The sequence below is a fragment of the Alosa sapidissima genome, chromosome 21, assembly GCF_018492685.1.
Source record: "Alosa sapidissima isolate fAloSap1 chromosome 21, fAloSap1.pri, whole genome shotgun sequence".
Classification (NCBI taxonomy): Eukaryota; Metazoa; Chordata; class Actinopteri; order Clupeiformes; family Clupeidae; genus Alosa; species Alosa sapidissima.
In genome coordinates, this window is record NC_055977.1 from 18202777 (window position 1) to 18223195 (window position 20419).

General features: G+C 42.7%; 1 protein-coding gene across 1 annotated transcript in view; it reads right to left on the reverse strand.

Moving 5' to 3' along the window:
• trappc9 (trafficking protein particle complex subunit 9) overlaps nucleotides 1–20419 on the reverse strand; it is a 243456-nt gene that overhangs the window by 205934 nt on the left and 17103 nt on the right. Inside the window, exons 9-13 of the mRNA XM_042076112.1 lie at nucleotides 17973–17986; nucleotides 7776–7785; nucleotides 5467–5516; nucleotides 4509–4684; nucleotides 1547–1692 (exon numbers count right to left, since the gene is read on the reverse strand). Of these exons, the coding sequence (XP_041932046.1) occupies nucleotides 1547–1692; nucleotides 4509–4684; nucleotides 5467–5516; nucleotides 7776–7785; nucleotides 17973–17986 (396 nt within the window). The remainder of the gene's footprint in view (nucleotides 1–1546; nucleotides 1693–4508; nucleotides 4685–5466; nucleotides 5517–7775; nucleotides 7786–17972; nucleotides 17987–20419) is intronic.

A 20419-nucleotide genomic window follows, 5' to 3' on the forward strand; every position in this document is an offset into this window, starting at 1 on the left:
AATGGGTGAAAAAGGCAGCAAAACAAAGTAAAAAATAAATAAATGAAGTATTCATAATATCCATTACTAATTTTCTAACGTTGCGATTTTGGAAAACAAGAATGTTCACTTTGTGTACGTGGACTTAATATTCCGCAGGGGCCAACATAATTTTGAGCGAAGTGGCAGAATACCAACCAGCCAATTCTGCTCAATCAGGTTAGAAAAATTAATCTATTAGCGGCCGCCGTTGTGGCGAAGCCAGTTTGACTTGGCATGGGGAGCGAGAAGTTGGAGTGCGGCGAGTTCATATGCCGCTCTCGCTCATTCCTCTACACAAGTCTGGGCGAGCTCACGCCGAGAAGGCCATCTGTCACGTTCGGTCCGGCGTGAGCACTGCCAGGCTTGGAGGGCCCTCCAAGTCCAATGAGATTAGAGGAAATTTGGCTCCCAAACAAGTCCCAGAGAGACCCTTGTGTCTGAGAGCTCCCATATGCAAAACCACAGCTCAATCACGGTACTAGCAGAGCGTGCTCAGGCTCACTAATTCAAAGAAAATGACTAGATCCTAAAAAAAAAAAAAGAGTAGAGGAAATATATGAATGAACGTCTTCATACTTTTTATTTGCACAATCCTACGCATTTCCTATATGTGCAATGCATGGCAGTTACCTTTAACAACTCTGATAAGACCCTGTTAGATGTATTCATGTTTTGGAGGCAGATGAGGTAATAATCTTGTCTTGTGACCCCTGAATCTCAATCTTGAGGCACCCGAGGCCATTTTCATCCTTGTAGCGGGACATGTGAGACACCCCTGTGACAAAGGGAATGTCTCACATGCCTTTGAGAGAGAGACCTCTAAGGAGTATTTCTTGAGCGAGAGTGGCATCGAGGTCAAGTTGAGTTCAAGTTCAGCTGAGTGGATCATTTGTTCACGAGGGTGAAGCAGGCACTGTTGAAAAGAGTGTAAACGGTCTTTCTTCTCAACTATTGCAGCATGCCAGGACTGGTCTTTGTGACCACTATGTTCAAGTCAACTGTTAAAGGGACACCAGGCAACGTTTTCGTGTTAATTGATCATCTTCGTAAGTCGGTATATGGTTAAATGACTCATTACGGGGCAAATGAAGGCTCTCTCGCCCGCCCCTACTGCCTGTAGGAAGAATATCCCACTTGCAAGTTCGGTGTATCCTACCCGCCGACCGAAGCAGGATCAGTTTACAGTACAGAGGCAGGCTAACAAGACGCTAGAGATTGTTGCAAACGTGTGTATAATGGCAGAGCCGGCAAAGAAGCAGCGAAAACCCTTGACGGAAGATGCAAAGAAAAGGAAAAGAGCTTCAGACCGAGCGAGGGGGAGTTTCGTAGAGAAAAAGCATCAGGCTTGCCTGGTGTCTTTAAAGTTTGGATGTGAATGATCTCGGAGACCACTGAGCACCCTATCTACAGTACTGGAGAGCAGCAAACGTAAGTGATAAAGGCACAAATATGCTTTTTCATACGAGTAACATTACAATGCTTTACAATGGCTACATCACACAGGTCATAGGCCTTGTCCACCTACCGATCTTCTTGTTACGCTCGTCTCCGCGGTTGTGCATGGCGATGGGTGAGTAGATGAAGGGGCTCTTGCTGGACAGGCTTTGGCCCAATAGGGCCTTCACTTTGTGGGGCCGCAGGCTGACCGGCAAGTTCAGCAGCTTCACAGACCTGGAAGAGCACAGAGGGGTCAGGACGTTTAGCAGTGAAATTAAATGCTAATTGGCACTGAAATTAAGAGGTCAATCAGCATCACATTCTTTTACTTGCAGTATGGAATTCCGACTACTGATGTTTATCAAAGCATTTACGTCATAACTACATTAGAAAGAGATACAAGTTCAATAATTTCAGTGTTACGATTGAATGTGTGGTAAAAAGACCAGTAACTGCTGTGGTAACTTCTTCAAAGTCCTTGATGGGAATATACTCTCCTTCAACTTGATTCAACTGACAAGACTTGATCGATTTGGAGCAACAATCATGACGGAAAATGGCAACTTGTGTTTGACCTGATCTTTGCTCTCTCTGTGCTCAACATTTTTCTGATAACAGTTAATAATAACAATAACAATGCCATTTATATAACCATCACACTTTATTGCACTAAAACCAGCCCCAAAATACATTATATCCCCATGCTGCAGTGACCCAGCAAGAAAGCACTCAGCCTCTTGGCTCCCACACACAGCTGGGAGAGGCCTGGAGGAGCACTGGCGTGGGAGGGCCACTGATTAGACGTTTGAGACAATGATGGCGGCAGTAGCAGGTTAGACTATAGCAGAGTTGCTGATGAGGCACAGAGGGGTGAGAGAGAGAGAGAGAGAGAGAGAGAGAGAGAGAGAGAGAGAGAGACAGGGTCTAGTAAGGCGGGTCAGAGGGAGCAGGACCCAGGGGTAAGGAGGACAGAGAGTGTGCTCTGTATCGTCTCTGAATTGGAGACTGTGGCTTGAAGTCAACCAATATCACATTGTGTTACCTAGTGTTTATGCGGATTTTTGCACACAAATCTTTAACAAAGATTCCCATTATACACTTCAAAACATATTTAATTGTGCACAAAGCCAATAGGGATTTATTTTCAGGCTCTCTAAATTTGTAAAATAAAAACACCCCAATTTATTTTCTTTTTTACAACACTGCATTGTTGACTGAGCTGTTAACAAATCTGAACTGAATATGTTGCAGCTGATAAGCCCACCTGGGCACCCTAATTTGCTTTAGCAACAACACATAACCACATGAGGCTCATACACATGAATTCCTCAAAAACAAACAAACAAAAAATGTATTTAGCCTTGATTTTATTGTTTTTTGTTTTGTTTTTTAATCCCATTTATGCAGCCCTCATACATATCCCCCTTCTAATGCCTGACATAGGTAGACAGATGTTTTCTTTCTGGTTTTGCATCTAGGAGGGACCCAAAGAAGATTTTTTTTTATTTTTTATGAATTAGCCTTAAATCATCCTACCCAATCTTTATGAAAAGGCATTAGCGCTTGAAAGTTCTCTCTATTTAATTCACTATGCACTCCAGGCTAATAGCAAAGCTTTCCAATTATGAGCAAATCATTATCACCTTCCTTCATCACACGAAGGGTTTAGCACACAGAATAGGGAAAAACATCATGAGTTTTGCTTTAAATGATAACTATACACAGAAATAGACACTTCAGTGAATAGTGTGATTACTGCTCAGAAACAAATTAGTCTCAAATGTGGGACCAGGATGCTAGTGTAAATCATTACAGTAGACTTCTACTAAAAATGTAAACATATCTTTGCTGTTGTAATCTCAACAATAATTCAACTGAACTCAACTTCAGTTGAGCCTTGTAAGAGTATAGTTTTAAACATGAAACTTACCACTTTCTCTCTATACCCAGCTTCATTCCATCAGAGACTTACAGTATGTCTGTAGTCTATAAAACACACTCAGCCAGCTTCCTATACGTGAATCAAGCCTAGGCCTAGACTAAAAATGGAGATTTTCATTGAGGTTTTCAATTACCGTAGTCTAGAACTTAAAGGAATTATCCGGAGTAAAATGCACTTTAGATCAATTTACGGATGATCGGGAGTACATACGTTGAGTTGACATCCAAATCATGTCATTCGGATGTGTTTTGAGAAAGTTCAATGTTACCGTTTTTAGTCAAAACTCGCGGTGACGCGGGCATGTCATTTTGCCGCTACAAAACGCTATTTTTATACCTCTTCTACAGTTCCAAACAACATTACACTTACGTGGTAGTGAGTAGAGGGTCCCTAAAGCCAAACCGAAGTATCCCGAGGTCTTTATGTGGTCGGATAGAGAGTCCAGAATGAATTTCATCAAGCCAGTACCTTTCCGGAAATGTTGCAATCTTTGCTGCCATCTTCAGGGGAAAGTCCATAGGAGTCGATTGCTGAGTGTGGAGTGCGCTCTGGAAATTCACAATTTCGTCGCCGTTTTTTTTTTTTTTTTTTAAACATAGTCCAGTATTTCTTTCGAAATTGAAATGAAGTTGTATGGACTGGACTATGTTTTTTTTTTTTTTTTTTTAAAACGGCGACGAAATTGTGAATTTCCAGAGCGTGTTACTCCACACTCAGCAATCGACTCCTAGGGACCCTCTACTCACTACCATGTAAGTGTAATGTTGTTTGGAACTGTAGAAGAGGTATAAAAATAGCGTTTTGTAGCAGCGAAATGACATGCCCGCATCACTTCCAGGCTAACGAGTTCTGACTAAAAACTGTAACATCGAACTTTCTCAAAACACATCCGAATGACATGATTTGGATGTCAACTCAACGTATGTACTCCCAATCATCCGTAAATTGATCTAAAGTGCATTTTACTCCGGATAATTCCTTTAATCCAGGGCTTAATCCATGTACATGAAACCAGCACTATGTATATAAACAGCAAACATATTCATTCAAAAACAATGACCAAGTGGAAGCCAGGGCCTGGAGAGGCCAGCTCGTACTGCCAACAGACCTGACGATGGGCAGCTTGGTGAAGGGCACCGGGGGCAGCTTCATGCCATCAGGCAGAGTGATCACCTCCATCCCACCTGGGCACTTAGAGGTGTAGTTCTCCAGACTCTGGGTCACTTCTTTCTTTTCTGTGAATGGACAAATGAGAAAGAAAAGATGAGGGAAAACAATGTTATTCTTTGATTGCAGACTACCTTTAGAACACATCCTGTGTGTTTAATGTCATTTCTGAAGTAAAATCAGAGGTGGGAATCCATTAGTAAACACTTTAGAACAAATGCCTTTTCTCAAGAGAAGCCTTTGCCTTTTAATGGCAAAAAAATGGCCTTAATGTCCGTAATGATATGAATACTGCAGACATTAAAACAAGACCTCCCAAGATTCGACAAACAAATAAATGTTGACTGACAGCACCAACCAGGAAGGTTAATAAAGTTGGGGGGTGTGTGGTGTAAATTTAACGAGGCCCCGTGCTTGTAGATCAGCGTCTAGCATTTGGCCAGTGAGGGGAGCGGTTTCTGGGCCGGGCCTTCAGGTGAGGAACCTGCCCCTGTGCTTTATGGCCGAATCTATAAAAGAGTGTTTATGGCCTCAGCTGTGTCATCACTCATGAGCTAACCCCCCCCCCTCCTACCTCTTGCATAACAAACTTATCTTCCTGACTTATACCTTTTAGCTGCTGGGGGGAAAGACAGGAGAGAGAGAGAGAGAGATGGACAGAGAGTGAGAAAGTGGAAATAGAGAGAGAAACATACATAGGCAACCATCACTTGGGGTTGATTGGCTGATCTGATTTGATCACAGGGAAAAAAAAAACACATTAAAGACACACCACATGAGGTGATTTAAGTCAAAAGAAATGCAACAAACTCAAAGGAAATACTATAGCTAAGCTGTGTGATGAAAGGAAAAGTTTAAGCCGTCCAAATTCCTTCTGAATGTTTATGCACAGCTAAAACCTGTGGGCGAAGAGAAGAAAAGACCAGAGACAGCAGAAGATGGAGAGAGACTTCAAGCTGCCACTCCTAATTTCAAATGATCCCCAAGAAAGTCGATGCATTCGATTGGGATGAGTCACTGCATGGCTAAAGAGAGTCCTTCAATGCCGAGCAGCTGAAGGACGACTATCAGATGCCACAGCGCAAATACAGAATCAATGCCCGTCTCAGAGGAAAATAAAAATAAAAACAAAACACAAGCAACAGATTTCACTAGACATGCTGTCAGAGAGGACATTTTGCCAAGCATCATGTCACGTGTCAAATTCCAGGACCTAATCATTATTAGTTAGCAGAAATGAATGATGATAATGTATGAATTAGCCTGTTATAACATAAGGTTTTAGGGCTTTTAGGTTTTATTGATGCGTCCAAGGCGTTTGACCGCATTAATCATTTGAAATTGTTTAATAAACTCATGCACAGGGATGTCCCCAGCAGCCTAGTACGAATCTTAGCCTTTTGGTACTCTAACCAACGTGTGCGGGTTAAATGGGGGAACACTCTATCTACATCTTTTTATGTTAGTAATGGGGTAAGGCAGGGGGGGATTTTATCTCCAGCCTTATTTAATGCCTACATGGATGACCTGTCCAGGCAGTTGGGGACATGCCAAACCGGCTGTATGGTTGGAGAAATGTTGATTAATCATTTCTTATATGCAGACGACCTAACCATTCTATCACCAAGCAGCAGTGGGTTCCAACAGCTACTTAATATCTGTTCTGATTATGGGGTAGAATTTGATATTAAATATAATGCAAAGAAAAGTGTGGTTATGATATGTAGAACAAAAGATGATTTAAACATTAAATTCCCTTCTTTCTATCTATCTGGAGAAGAGCTGGGAGTAGCTAATACCACAAAATATCTGGGGCACATCCTAACAGATACACTGGAGGATGATGCTGACATGAGCAGACAAAGGAGAGTGCTATATGTCCAAGCCAACATGCTGGCTAGAAAATTCCATCACTGCACTACAGATGTTAAAATCAACCTGTTTCGAACTTACTGCTCCCCTCTTTACACAGCTCCTCTCTGGGTTAGATATAAGAAGGAGAGCCTGCTTAAGCTAAAAGTAGCCTATAATGACTGTCTCAGGATTCTCTTGAAGAAACCAAGAAGTACCAGGGCAAGCCAGCTGTTCTGTAGGCTGGGTTTAACTACTTTCATGGCTTTGGTGAGAAATCTCACTTTCAAGTTTATGAACAGGCTGGACCGATCCATGAATGAGCTTATTGTTCAGATAGTAGATCCAAGTCGTAGCTCTGTGAGGTACATGTCAAAAATATGGGAACACTGGTATCTGTGCCTTCATTAGCTCTATTCTTCTGTTGTTGCTGTATAGAATGTGTATATATGAATGTGTGATGTTTTATTGATCTGTGTACAGTATTGTCTTCTGTGGGCCTTGAGCCTGTAATAAAGTTTAATAATAAATCAACTCCATACTAGTGCAGGATACAAGGTAAATACAAGCAGATGCCACCAGAGTAATGACAACAGGTCATCAATTCACTGAAACAATATTGGTACCAGTATCAAACGGTCCTTTTTTTCAGTACTTTAGTATGTCTGAATCAGTAACAGTTGCCGGTAGCTGGTGACTACAGAAATGGCTTCAGCTACCAGGTTTAGTCCAACATTTTGCAATAAGTCTACTTCCTGCACATATACAAATAAAAACCCCAACAGATTAGATATATTGAATAATATAATCATGACAAAACTGCTGATGAAATTGCTTAAGGAGATGTCTGGTGAGACAGGCTCCTAGCCGAAACAGGAATCATAAGCATGGTGTAACAAAGTCCTACTCTCCGCAGACTTCCTCAGTTCTGAATACCTGAACCTTGTCTAGGGGGCCCTTCAGGAAGACTAATTCAATGTATGAGTAGCCAGTATTCTATGCGTAGGCCCTAGCCTTGGGGCACACTCTTCAGCAGCATATTGCCATAGAGACTAAATAACCTGTCAATCTTTTATTTTCATATCCCTGCCACACAACAGGGAACCCTACACCTGTGGCTAGATTACCTTTATTACTTACATGAAGAAAGAAAAAGATATGGCCTATTCCTTCACAGAGATGGAATGGGAACAAAACGGCATATAAGGTCTCTTGGAGAAATGCCTTCAAAAGGAGAAAAAAAACAAATAGCTGTACAAGTCTTAGGTGGCAGCACATGAAGATACTGTTGTTATGAACGCCAGCCAGTGGCAAAGGGTTATATAACAGGCCTTCCCCCCCTGGGGGCTAAATGGACTGGCTCCCCACTGGAGCCTTCAGCCCCAAGAGAGAGGAGGCGACTGTGTGAGGTGAAGATGACAAGTAAGTGGAGTGGTGGTTGTTGGAGAGCTTTGGGGGGATGTGTATGTGTATGTGTGTTTGTGTGGGGGGGGTTTATTAAGCAAGTATACTCTGCAAGATATGTATTAAAAGAGGCAGACACAGGTCAACATACCGGAAGAAGTTATGAAGAAACAAATATTTTATATAAAGCCTGAGTGTGGTGTACGTCAGGTAGTCAGGCTTATTTTCTTTTTTGAGTGCTTTGTTGTGGCTTAAATATGCTGCTCAGGGGAGCCTCTGGGTTTCCTTCTCGTTGATTATTGTTGAAATGAGATGCATATCAGGTTCTTCTTCTGACACCCAAGGCAACAGAGAAATCTCTAAACGACCCAAGCTACAAGTAATGTGGGCAACGTGGAATTTGCAAATCCAAACAAAACAAAACCATCTGCATAGGGGTTGATTGATAACGAGAGACACTCGCTCCACAGACACGTTCATTAAAACACTTTGTCTTTCTTCCCCATCTCTCTGTCTCTCTCTTTCTTCCTCCTCCATGTCATTCTATCATTTCTCTCACCTTCTATCCCTGTTTTTTTTTCTCCCTTTTTAAACCCAGTTGAAAAACCACAGCACGCACACCTGCCCAGAAAAAGAAAAAAAAACTAAATTTTTCATGAAAAGGGTCATTTTCAGTGAGGCGAGGAGATAAGGCTAGGGACCATTAGATTAAAAACACCTTAATCAATTGAAAGCTCACGTCGCCTGTCCTCGGAGAAGCTTGGCAAGAGCGCGACCCCTTTTCACATTACTAATGGGAACCTGAGAGAGAACATGACACCGGCCTGCATGCGTCTGTGTTATGAAAATAAATGATGTCCACGGAAGTGCACTTTTAAAAAAAAAAAAAAGGAAAGGGGAATGGATACATTTGACTAGAATTTTGATCTTACTGAAGTGTAAACAAAGAGCGATGGCTTTGGGGCTTTTGCAATTTGTCTGTTGCTTTGTTTATTTCTTCCCTAGATTGGTAGGATAAATTATTACCCACACACACACACACACACACACACAACCTTGACTATCTAATAGTGGCCTCATATCCTTTGTGGACTCAAGTTCATTTTCTGCACAGGGAAAGCAACTCTGCAGTAGACAGCCTAGATGACTAAAGATGCAAGCTCATCTCACTTTAAATCAGAATCAGGATCATTTTATTGCCATTTCTTTTTTCTTTTTCCACATGAAAAAGAAAAAACAAGGAATTTGACTTATTGAAATGGTGCAAGACACACACACACACCTGTGGTGTTCCCCAGGGGTTGATCCTGGGGCCACTATTATTCAACCTCTATATGCTCCCACTTCCAAAATAAATTGATTTCATATCATAGCTATGCAGATGACACACAAATTTACTTAGCTCTGTCGCCAAATCGCTCTGTACTCTTTGTCAGTGTATTGAACAAATCAACAACTGGATGTCTCAACATTTTCTTCAGCTGAACAAAGACAAAACTGAAATAATTATATTTGGTAATTATATTTGTGTGTCCTTGACACAAAAGGGTTGAAAGCAAAGGATACTGTTAAAAACTTTGGTGTATTAATTGACAGTGATCTAAATTTCAACAGCCACATAAAAGCAATAATAAAATCGGCTTTTAACCACCTCAGAAATATTTAAAACTTTAGAAAAACTCATTCATGCATCTCCAGCAGGGTTGATTACTACAATGGGCTTTTCACAGGCCTTCCTAAAAAGACTATCAAACAGCTTCAGGTGATACAAAATGCAGCAGCCCCAAGTCCCTACACTGGCTTCCAGTAAGTCACAGAATTGACTTTAAAGCACTACTGCTTGTATATAAATTAGTAAATGGAGCAGGACCTAAATACCTATCAGACATGCTTCAGCAGTACACACCTTCTCGACCCCTCAGGTCTCAGGAGAAAAATCAGTTAGTAAAACCTGCTGTTAAAACTAAACATGGTGAAGCATGTTTAGCTGCTTTAGCTGTTATGCGGTTCAGCTCTGGAACCAACTTTCGGAAGACATCAAAAAGGCCCCAACTGTAGCCAGTTTTTAATCTAGACTTGAGACCAAACTGTTCTCAGATGCCTTCTGCTAACTGTACTTAGTTATGAATTCTGAATCTGCCTTTAAATTATTCTAACTTGTGTCTTTTATTTTGTCTTTTTAATTATTCTTTATTTTTAAATGATTTTACCCTGTGCGTTTTATGTTTTCTTTTTTATTATGAGCTTTACTTTTTAAACTAGTTTTTGACTATTGCCCTTCTATGCTTTTATTAGAGGGGATGCATCCCCTCTATTGAAATCCGAAAACTTCTTCTTATTATTATTATTTTTCTTTTTACCTTTTTGTGCGCGCTATTCAGCCCAAACCGCTTAACGTACAAATTTGGTTCAAACACCGTTCCGTAGATCTTCCAAGGCTTTACCGTCCTATCAGTTTTTCATTTTTGAGAAGTTTATACTTTTTGAGATATTTGTAATTAAAAGTGTATTTTTCCCCCATAGACTAGAATGGGGGCTGTGATGTCATAATAGAGCCAGCTGCGCTCGTTAAGTAGTTCTCAGAGCAGTTCCCAGGCTAATCAGAACACTGGCACAGGTGTCACCTGTGAGGAATTCAACTGTCTCAGCCTCTAAGCATACAATCTAGCTCTACCTGAACTACACATCCTGTTAAAGTGTTTCCTGTGTGTCAAAATAAAAGTCCCAGCCATATCTCATGCATTCAGCATTATATCTCCAGAACGGCTTGACGTACATGCTTCAAATTTGATTTGAGTGTTTTTATGGACTCAAAGATGAAGTGAGTTGATGTTGGAGGTTGAAGGTCAAATGTCAAGGTCAAAAACACCTTGAGTGTTATATCTCAAGAATGCCATGTCACACAAGATTCAAATTTGGTTACTCCAAAAGCACCTTTGCAGGTATCACAAGGTCAACAGCCCCACCAACACCCTAACCAGCAGATTGCATCCCCTCGTGTACAGTAATTCCTCGGAATTGCATTTCTAGTTTGCTATTACTGTTTGCTTTTGTTTATGTAAAGCACATTGAATGACCTCTGTGTATGAAATGCGCTATATAAATAAAGTTGACTTGACATAAGTATTTAAATATAATAATATATATATATATATATTATATCTCCAAATATGACAAAGTGCAGATGCAAGTACAAAAACTCTATGCAGAAAGGGGTTATGTTTTGTTGAGGAGACCAATTGTGTAAATTGTTTTTGTGGCATGAGGACCTGGTCATGATGGACCACAGCCTCCTGCCAGAGGGGAGTGTCTCAAAAAGACTGTGTCAAGGGTGGGAGGGGTCTGCAGCAATCTTTCCTGCCCGCCTCAGAGTCCTGGAGGTTTACAGACTTTGGAGAGAAGGCAGGTTGCAGCCAATCACTCTCTCAGCAGAGTAAATGATGCGCTACAGTCATCCCCTGTCCTTGGCAGTGGCAGCAGCATACTAGATGAAGATGGAGGAAGTGAGGATGGATTCTATGATGGTAGAGTAGAAGTGCACCATCATCGACTTTGGCAGGTTGAATTTCCTCAACTGCCACAAGAAGTACATCCTCTGGTGTGCTTTTTCTGATGAGGGAGCAGGTGTTATGCTCCCACTTCAGATCATGCGAGATGACTGTTCCCAGGAAGCGGAAGAACTCCACATTGTTCACTGGGGAGTCATGGAGTATGATGGGGGCTAGTGAGGCGGAGTTCCTCCTGAAGTCCACAACTATCTCCACAGTTTTGGCAGCATTTAGCTCTAGATTGTGGTCACTGCACCAGGTTAACAGACTGTCAATCTCTCTCCTGTAGGCAGACTTTCAAATTCACAATTTCGTCGCCGTTTAAAAAAAAAAATAGTCCAGTATTTCTTTTGAAATTGAAATGAAGTTGTATGGACTGGACTATTTTTTTTTTTTTTTTTTAAACGGCGACGAAATTGTGAATTTCCAGAGCACACTTGGCAATCGACTCCTACGGACTTTCCCCTAAAGATGGCAGCAAAGATGGCAACATTTCCGGAAAGGTACTGGCTTGATGAAATTCATTCTGGACTCTCTATCCGACCACATAAAGACCTCGGAATACTTCGATTTGGCTTTAGGGACCTTCTACTCACTACCACGTAAGTGTAATGTTGTTTGGAACTGTAGAAGGAGGTATAAAAATAGCGTTTTGTAGCGGCGAAATAATATGCCCTTCTCACTTCCACGCTAACGAGCTTTGACTAAAAACGGTAACATCGAACTTTCTCAAAACACATCCGAATGACATGATTTGGATGTCAACTCAACGCATGTACTCCCAATCATCCGTAAATCGATCTAAATTGCATTTTACTCCGGATAATTCCTTTAAGATCTCTCTGTCTTAAAAATACCAACTTTTGCCGCTGTGCAATAGAGAGCATTCTGACTGGTGGCATAACAACATGGTATGGTAACAGCACTGCCCAGGATCGAAAATCACTACAAAGAGTTGTCAGATCAGCACAGCGCATTACAAGGACTGAGTTACCATCCATTCAGGACCTCTACAGCCAGCACTGAAGAAGAAAGGCCAAGCATATAGTTTCTGACCCCAGTCATCCCAGCCACTGTCTTTTCACCATCCTGCCTTCAGACGATACAAGAGCATAAGGACCTGTACCAGCAGATACAGGGATAGTTTCTACCCGCAAGTCACCAGGATGCTGAACCGTCCTTGGAAATCCCCACATAATGGCACTTAGTGTTTTTTGGATTTTGTTTAACCCTCTTCCTCCTTCTCTCTCCATCCTATTTTTTATAGTATTTTTTTTATTTATTCTTGAAGTTGAATGGACACTTGAGCACAAGGAATTTCAATGCTGATTAATGCATATTTGATTACATGATCATAAACTTGAACTTGAAATCTCCCAGTCATCGCAGTCCAGACATGCCTGCAGAACCTCCACAGCCTCGCTTGTCCACTGCTCTCCTGTTCACAACAGGTTTAGACATTTTCAGGTTCTGCCTGTATGCGGGGATCAAGTGAACCATGACGTGATCTGAGAGTCCTAATGTTGCGCGAGGGATGCTGTGATAGGCACTACTTACTGTTAGTGTAACAGTGATCTAAAGTGTTGTCCTCTCTGCACTGCAAAAAATGATATCTTAACCAAGTGTTATAATCTGATATTAAGATAAAAAAAAAAAAACTGCATTGTTTGTAGTTTGTTGTTTTAATTTATCTGCCAGTGGATTAAGTAAATGTATCTTAATTTAAGATAAGATTCTTAAATTACGATAAAATTACTTAATCCACTGGCAGATAAATGTACTTTTTTATGTCTTAATTTAAGAAGATTTTGACTTATTTTAAGTCAAATAATCTTACAAGAGCTTTATATCTAAACATTTATACTAAAAACAATGCTAACTATAGATTTATAGACAATGACTGGAGTCTGGGTTAGTACGTTCCACACACAGTATCTGATCTGCAAGTGTGCATTGTGCCCCCTATACTATAATACTGGGCTATGGGCAGAGTATCAAGTCTGTGCTGGATGGACAGTAAAACTACAAATACCAAACATTGCATAATGGCTAAATTAAATTTAATGAAATATAGTGTTTGATCAGTGTGATACTGAGGCACACAACCTTCAAACATCTCCAAACGATCCCAATCACATCCCAAACATTGAGCTATTTGTTTGACGGAAAATATTTCTACAGTGCTTGCACTAGCTGCTAATTGGACATTCATACCACTAGCACACTCAAATCTGACGCTTTATGTTCCATGCCATTTACTCTTGATCTATTTGAGAACCCATAAATGCAGAGCCGACACAAATGCTTTGGTAGACCCACCCCTAGTGAAACTACAACCCCAAATATTATGCACCAAACAAACATCATCCCAGGCGTTCAAAATGTCAACCCTGGTATTTGATCTCTACGACATTAAAAAGGAAACTAGAAATTCACCACTGCTGCTAGCAGTATGTTTGAGTGTGTGTGTGTGTGTGTGTGTGTGTGTGTGTGTGTGGTGTGTGTGTGTGTGAGAGAGAGAGACAGATATGCTTGTGGATCGTTTCTAAATGATTGAACAAGCTGTGTGTGACACCGTCTCCTTGCTTCAGCCTTCAGGGGGAAAACAGGGAGGTGGAGGGTGTGAAGTAGGAGGAGGAGGAGGATTTCTTTTCTCTTCCCCCCTGCCAGACTGGCTGGTTATAATGAGAGGAAAGAGAAGAATGCTGGCAACTGTCACTAAAGATGAACAGCCCGCCTCTGTTTGAAGCTAAAACTGCTGACGGAACATAAACAGAAATAAATGTCAAATGGATTATGAATAATTTATTATCAATGGAGGAGGCAAGGAAGTGAGCGGAGATACGGGGTAGAGACAAAAGACAGAGAGAGAGAGAGAGAGAGAGAGAGAGAGAGAGAGAGAGAGAGAGAGAGAGAGAGAGAGAGAGAGAGAGAGAGAGAGAGAGAGAGCGAGAGAGAGAGAGAAAGAAAGAGAGAAAGAAAGAGAGAGAGAGGGAGGGGAGGAAGTTGGCTTTGGCATTTTGGGAGGGCCAAAACATAAACAGTATGAAATTACGCAACGTTCACGTCCAAGTGGGCGAAGTTTAATCCTGCTGGACTATAAAATATGCCACGTTGTTGCAAAGAAGGGGAGGGAGTATAAAATTGAAACAAAAAAACACACATAAACAGGAGAGATGGAATGGAACGAGGGGGACAAACAGTGAACAACAGACTCAGAAAATAAATGATGTTTATTGTGGTGCGGTGAAGAAAAATGAGCACTGGTTTTTGACACTTAAAGTGAGTGTTTATTCTCTATTCTCAGATAAGAGCACAACAAAATTGTGTGTGTGTGTGTGTGTGTGTGTGTGTGAAAATGACTCTGAAAATTAGGAAGGAATTTCACAGTTATTTTTTCTCATTAAACTCTAGATGGGCTATACCAGGAAACAAATGATTAACAGAAAAATAACTGGTAGACAAATTAGATGCCTGAGCATTTTTCTTACTCAGTTCTGGTCTAAAATTACAAAACCTTGCCAACACCACCCAGTTCCTTCTTAACTGCTAAAAACATACTAACAAGTATCTTTTGACCATATTACGGGGCAGCCGTAGCCTACTGGTTAGCGCTTGAGCAAGGCACCTAACCCCTCACTGCTCCCCGAGCGCCGCTGTTGTTGCAGGCAGCTCACTGCGCCGGGATTAGTGTGTGCTTCACTTCACTGTGTGCCGAGTGTGTTTCACTAATTCACGGATTGGGATAAATGCAGAGACCAAATTTCCCTCACGGGATCAAAAGAGTATACTTACTTACTTACTTACATATTCAGCATTGCCTTTTTTGCAGTAACTAACCTATAGCTAAAAGGAAGCTATAGGCTAACTGGTCTAATCCACTTGCTGTAAATTATGTTAAACTAGGCTAATGGTGACAGACCAGAGAGTTATTGCATGGAAGAGAAGGGTATGTATCCTCTTATCTAACTCTGGGTTAGACGGCAACTATCGGTAAGCTATTTCCCAAAAAATTTGCATGTCCCTTTAAAGAGAAACTATGCTGGTGTGGGTTTCCCAAAACCCTAACTAAGTTAGCAACTTTGTTGGTTGCAATGCAATTTCCCATTGCCAACCAATTAAAGGGAAACTTGGCAGGATTAGCTATATTTCCCCCTCTGCTGGAGAAATTGTGCAAGGTAAGAAACACAATTTAAAAACGAGTTTCTTATTTCTCACTTCTTTTTCCGGGACGGCAGTCTCAATGGTTGGTTTTCCACCTGGGGACGCTAGGGGCAGCGGGGAAAGTCACCATTTTCACCGGATCGGGTCATTTAACCATCCAAATGATTTCTAAATGGGTTTATTATGTTGAAATAATTGCCAAGTTCCCCTTTAAGTTGCTAACAGGTTAGCAGGTTAGCAACAGGGTAGCAACTATGCTTTTTGGAAACGCACCCGTTTTCGCCATTTCTTCGCTGTTTTCTCACTTTTTGCTCGCAGGTTTCTCTGCAGAGCTCCCCCTACAGCTTCAGAGTATATATTATACGACACTCCTCAACCGGTCAGTCTGCTGTTTCCTCTTTCCCTGTTCCTCCGAGAACTCGCTTTCTGCTTCTTTTCGCTTGCTCTGCCATGACGAATGTCTGAGAAATTCCATTGCTACCTTGATCTGACCGGTGCCTGGCGTGTATGTAGTGCAGTAAAGCAATTCGTTAAATCGCGAGGTTGTGAGACTTTCTGCCTCAGAGTCTGGCGGCCCGCCGGCCCAAAGTTGCAAGGCTGTTTTTTCTGCTCACAGACGCTAGGGGGAAGCGAGACGGCCACCATTCGCCCCAGAAAAACCATTCCAATGACTCTGAAACTGTGAAGTTAAGGTAAATTAAGCTAAACAAACTGCATTAGTTCCCCTTTAATTAAAACTACCCGGTGAAGAACAAGCAAAAACTGCAATGAGCAAAGAAATGTGTCATAACTTTGACATGATGGATGAGCTAAAACCAGACAGACAGACAGATACTTTATTGATCCTCAAGGGGAAATTCAAGTATCAGTGCAAAAAGACTCTCTTCTGTAAATTTCTGTTTCAGTGTTGACTTGAACTTCACATTTCCTGAACTAGGGCCTGAGCTACAGAAGGCAATATCTCTGGTACACCATGAGATTGTTCCACATGTATTAACTGCCATCGCTGTTCTCTGCTTCCTGCATTCTCAGAACTTAGGGTCATTTTAGGACCCCTGATGCTCAATTGCAGGAGACTGAGGGGAATGGCAGCTAGTGCGGTAGCCATCATCCAGAATCTTTCGATGAAGACAATACCTCGTTGCTTGAAGGACAAATGTGCGTTCAGCAAAGGACCTGGGGTGAGGGAGCCTTGTGAAAGCAGAGAAACAGAGGAAGGAAAAGGAAAGAGAAACAGAAAGAAAGAGATATGGAAAGACACAGAGAGAGAGAGAGAGAGAGAGAGAGAGAGAGAGAAAAGGTAAAGTGAAGAGAGAGCTGGATGACTAGTACAGGAAGTACAGCTCCTGATTAGAGATGTACAGAAGGCCTCTACAGGGGAGATGGACAGGTAGAAAACAGAGAGAGACGGAAAAACAGACAGAAAGAGATCCATTACAAAGGAAGAGACAGGAGAGGGGTCAAAGTGGTGAGAGCCTGCAGTCTCTCTTTCACACACTCACACACACACACACACACACACACACACCCTATGACTCAGCGGTGTAGGGCATCCATGCTGCTCACGTTCAGACCAGAGTGTGACTCACTCACACACACTGCGAGCCCACTTTCCCCCTGTGCCAGAGGCTGCTTGCTAACACTATACACCTCTGGCATACAAACACACGCTAAAGCCTCTTTGCCTTGGCCTCCATTCATACAGACCACAGCAGCCACAGACACTCCAACTACCAACGGTCCTAATTAAGCTGAGGTCTGCCCGGTGCCAACGGCCGAGAGGCGGAGGTGGACAAGGATGCACGCGACAAACATCAAAAGTTATGACTTTTAGGTTCCACTGGCCAGCTGTTTTGAAATACTGTATAATTTCCCATGGCAGGGTACATATTTGCCTTCATCCTGTTTGGGACTTTGCCAAATTTGGCAGCAAAGGCGTCCGGTCTTTATACAACTGCTTCCACACTACACTTTTTTCCCTATTTCAGAGTGTCTAATAAAAATACACACCGCTTACACATACACACACACACACATGCACACACTCCCTTGACGTCTTGCTATTCAGGTCTGCACAACACAAGCCAAACCACAAACGTTTTGATTCTGCACTGCATAATGACGAGTGGGAAACAGCTCTCATTCTTCACAGATGTCTGCAGGTTATTTTTAAACACAGAGCAGAACAGCAACTCCCTCTCTCCATCTTTCCCTCTCCATATTTCTCGCTCCTTCTCACCCTAACCTCACCTTGTCCCCACTGCTTCACGTACTAGCCCTGAGGAACAGTAACCACATGATCAGGGAGTCCAAGGCGGCTAGAGGCCAATAATTAGCTTGTAATGGATCGCACCACAGTCTCGGACTACAGGCAGGTTCATGAAAGCATCTTCTCCCACCGGAGGCCAGAGTGACCCCAAAGGCAGTGAATAACACACCCCAGCGTGAGTCCCTTTCACGGGTCCTGAGGGGGGGTTGGACAGAGGTCCCAGAGGGGTTCTGCCTCAGACAGGCTTTGAAAGGAACCCGTCCCTAAACCCAGAGAGAGCTTCTGGCTGCGGCCTGATGACATTAAAACAGAGACTAATGACAGTCAGGCTCCTCTACCTACTCTCGCTCTCTGTCCACTGCCATCTTCTGTATCTCTCAGTCTTTTTTTCTGAGGGGGCCTTATTATTTTTCTCCACCTCATTGATTCGATCTTTATTCTTTTCTCTTCCGCTCTCATTATACTTCCCAAATGTATTTCTCTCTCTCCCTCTCTCTCGCTCTGAAATGTGGTGTTTTTTTTTTTGTCTTAGTATTTGAACAAGGCCTGCAGCGGCTAGCGTTGCTATTGTCATTGCTTTCTTCCTGGCAAACCTCAAGGAAATGCCAATGTTTTGACTTCTCCAAACAAAAGAAACTTTCACAAGAAGCGCAACTTTCTGCTCTGAACTACAGTACAACGCTATTGAATGTGACATGTACTGCACAGCTTTAGAAAACATGTGCATGTAAAGTTGTGTGACAGTCAATTAATATTACATAGTAACTGTCAATGCTTATTACGTCGTCTCTATCCGCAATAAACCTGAGGCGCTAGTTTACAGCATTAGGTCTCAGAGGACTTCATTGTGTATACATGAGGAACACTGGCACATGTCTAGACAAGCGAGGTATCTGACGTTAATCACCATGTGGGGAGATGATGCCTTGTAAAAAAAAAGCTGTGACTCTCTGATCTAGGAACAGCTCTGCGGGTGTCAAGAGAGCGAATATCTGGTGAGGGGAATTACATCCACTTCCCACTGCAGGGGTTATATACTGTATGTACGCAGATCAGTGCTCATTGGAAGCCATGAAAAGGATTTCAGCTGAACGGTGTTGGTAGCATCACAGGGGAGTGAAGAGCCATGCAGAAGCACCCTGGACAACCTTCCTTGCACATGTGTACACGGGCAGCTGTCCAGGACTATGGGCAGTCAGTGGGCATGAAGAGAGAAATGCCCCCTGCTGAGTAGGGGGTGAAAGAAAGTGCAGACTTGTATCCATGTGGATAGCAGCCTTACGCAAGAACAAAAAATAGAAGGGTGCTGGTCCCAACAGTCTTTTGGTAAGCACTGGAATGGGCAAAAAGAAAACGGCACTTACAGGTAGGAGGTGGACATTCGCTGCAGGAGAAGGAAAGAACCTCACTGCACGCAGAGTGAAAATTGGTGAAAACATGAGTGCCAGTGTGTCTGTGTGTGCGTTCATGTGTTCATATGTGTGCACAAAATTGCCTGACAGCACATTGAGGATGAGAGCATATCAATGAGCACAGCAGGCGGGGAAGGACAGACCTGGAACATGATCATCTATAAAGTTTAAAACCCATCCTCTCCACATGACAGAGAGAGAAAGTGCCTGTTCGTGCATGTGAGAGAGAGAACACCTGTGAAGCACGTGCAGGTGAAAGTGCATGTGTACATTTGCGTGCATGTCAGTCACAAAAGGGAAAGTAACAGGGCAGTATACACACACAGAGATAGAGACACGCACACCAAGAATCTGACATACACACACACACACACACATACACACACACACGTTCCACTCCTTAACACGCAACCCAGCTTGTGCCCTTCTGTGGAGGTCAAACTCATCTCGGAGCTCCGTGTTCCGAAGGCCACCTCTCACGCAAGGACTGCATGCCTTCCCCTGCCTGTGCCTCTGCCTCAGCAACTGGGGCTGGTCCCATGGGGCCCCCGACGCTTGCTGTGATCAGCATCTGCTAGACTGAGCACTAAGTGGTGTCCAGTCCCACAGTGTTACTAAACCGAGTTACACACTTGCCTTGATTTGGCAGACCACTGTCTTTGATGTTAGCATGCTCCCTCTAATGTTGGGTTTAGTGGCTGATGCAGCTGGCAGTGACTGGTGTGTGTGTGTGTGTGTGTGTGTGTTGCGGCAGTAGTAAAGTTCGCCATCCCTCTTGTTTTTCAGAGGACTGGTAGGGCTTTTACAGTGAAGCAGACCCTTTTCTTCAGATGCAAGAGCACTGGGTTTGGAGTGATTTCGCTTTATGAGCCGGATCTTATCCACTGTTGTGACGAGCGAGACAACACAAACAAACAAACAAAAAATGCAGCGTGAGCATAAACAAACATCCTGCACTGACAGGGCTGTGCCGCGGTGTTGGCACACGCCGGCAAAAGATAGGATAACAACCGCGGTGTTGCGCTGGCGGTAGAAGTCAGCGAGAGTGCATTGATCGGCATAGAGAGGGGGGCTCAGGCAAAAAGCACCCCCCCCCCCCCTCCCCTTCCTCCGTCCACACACGCATTATGATATGGAGCCAAACACACAGAGTTGCAGATCAATAAGCACTGAAATTACCGGGGCATAAAAAATAGCGTTTGTT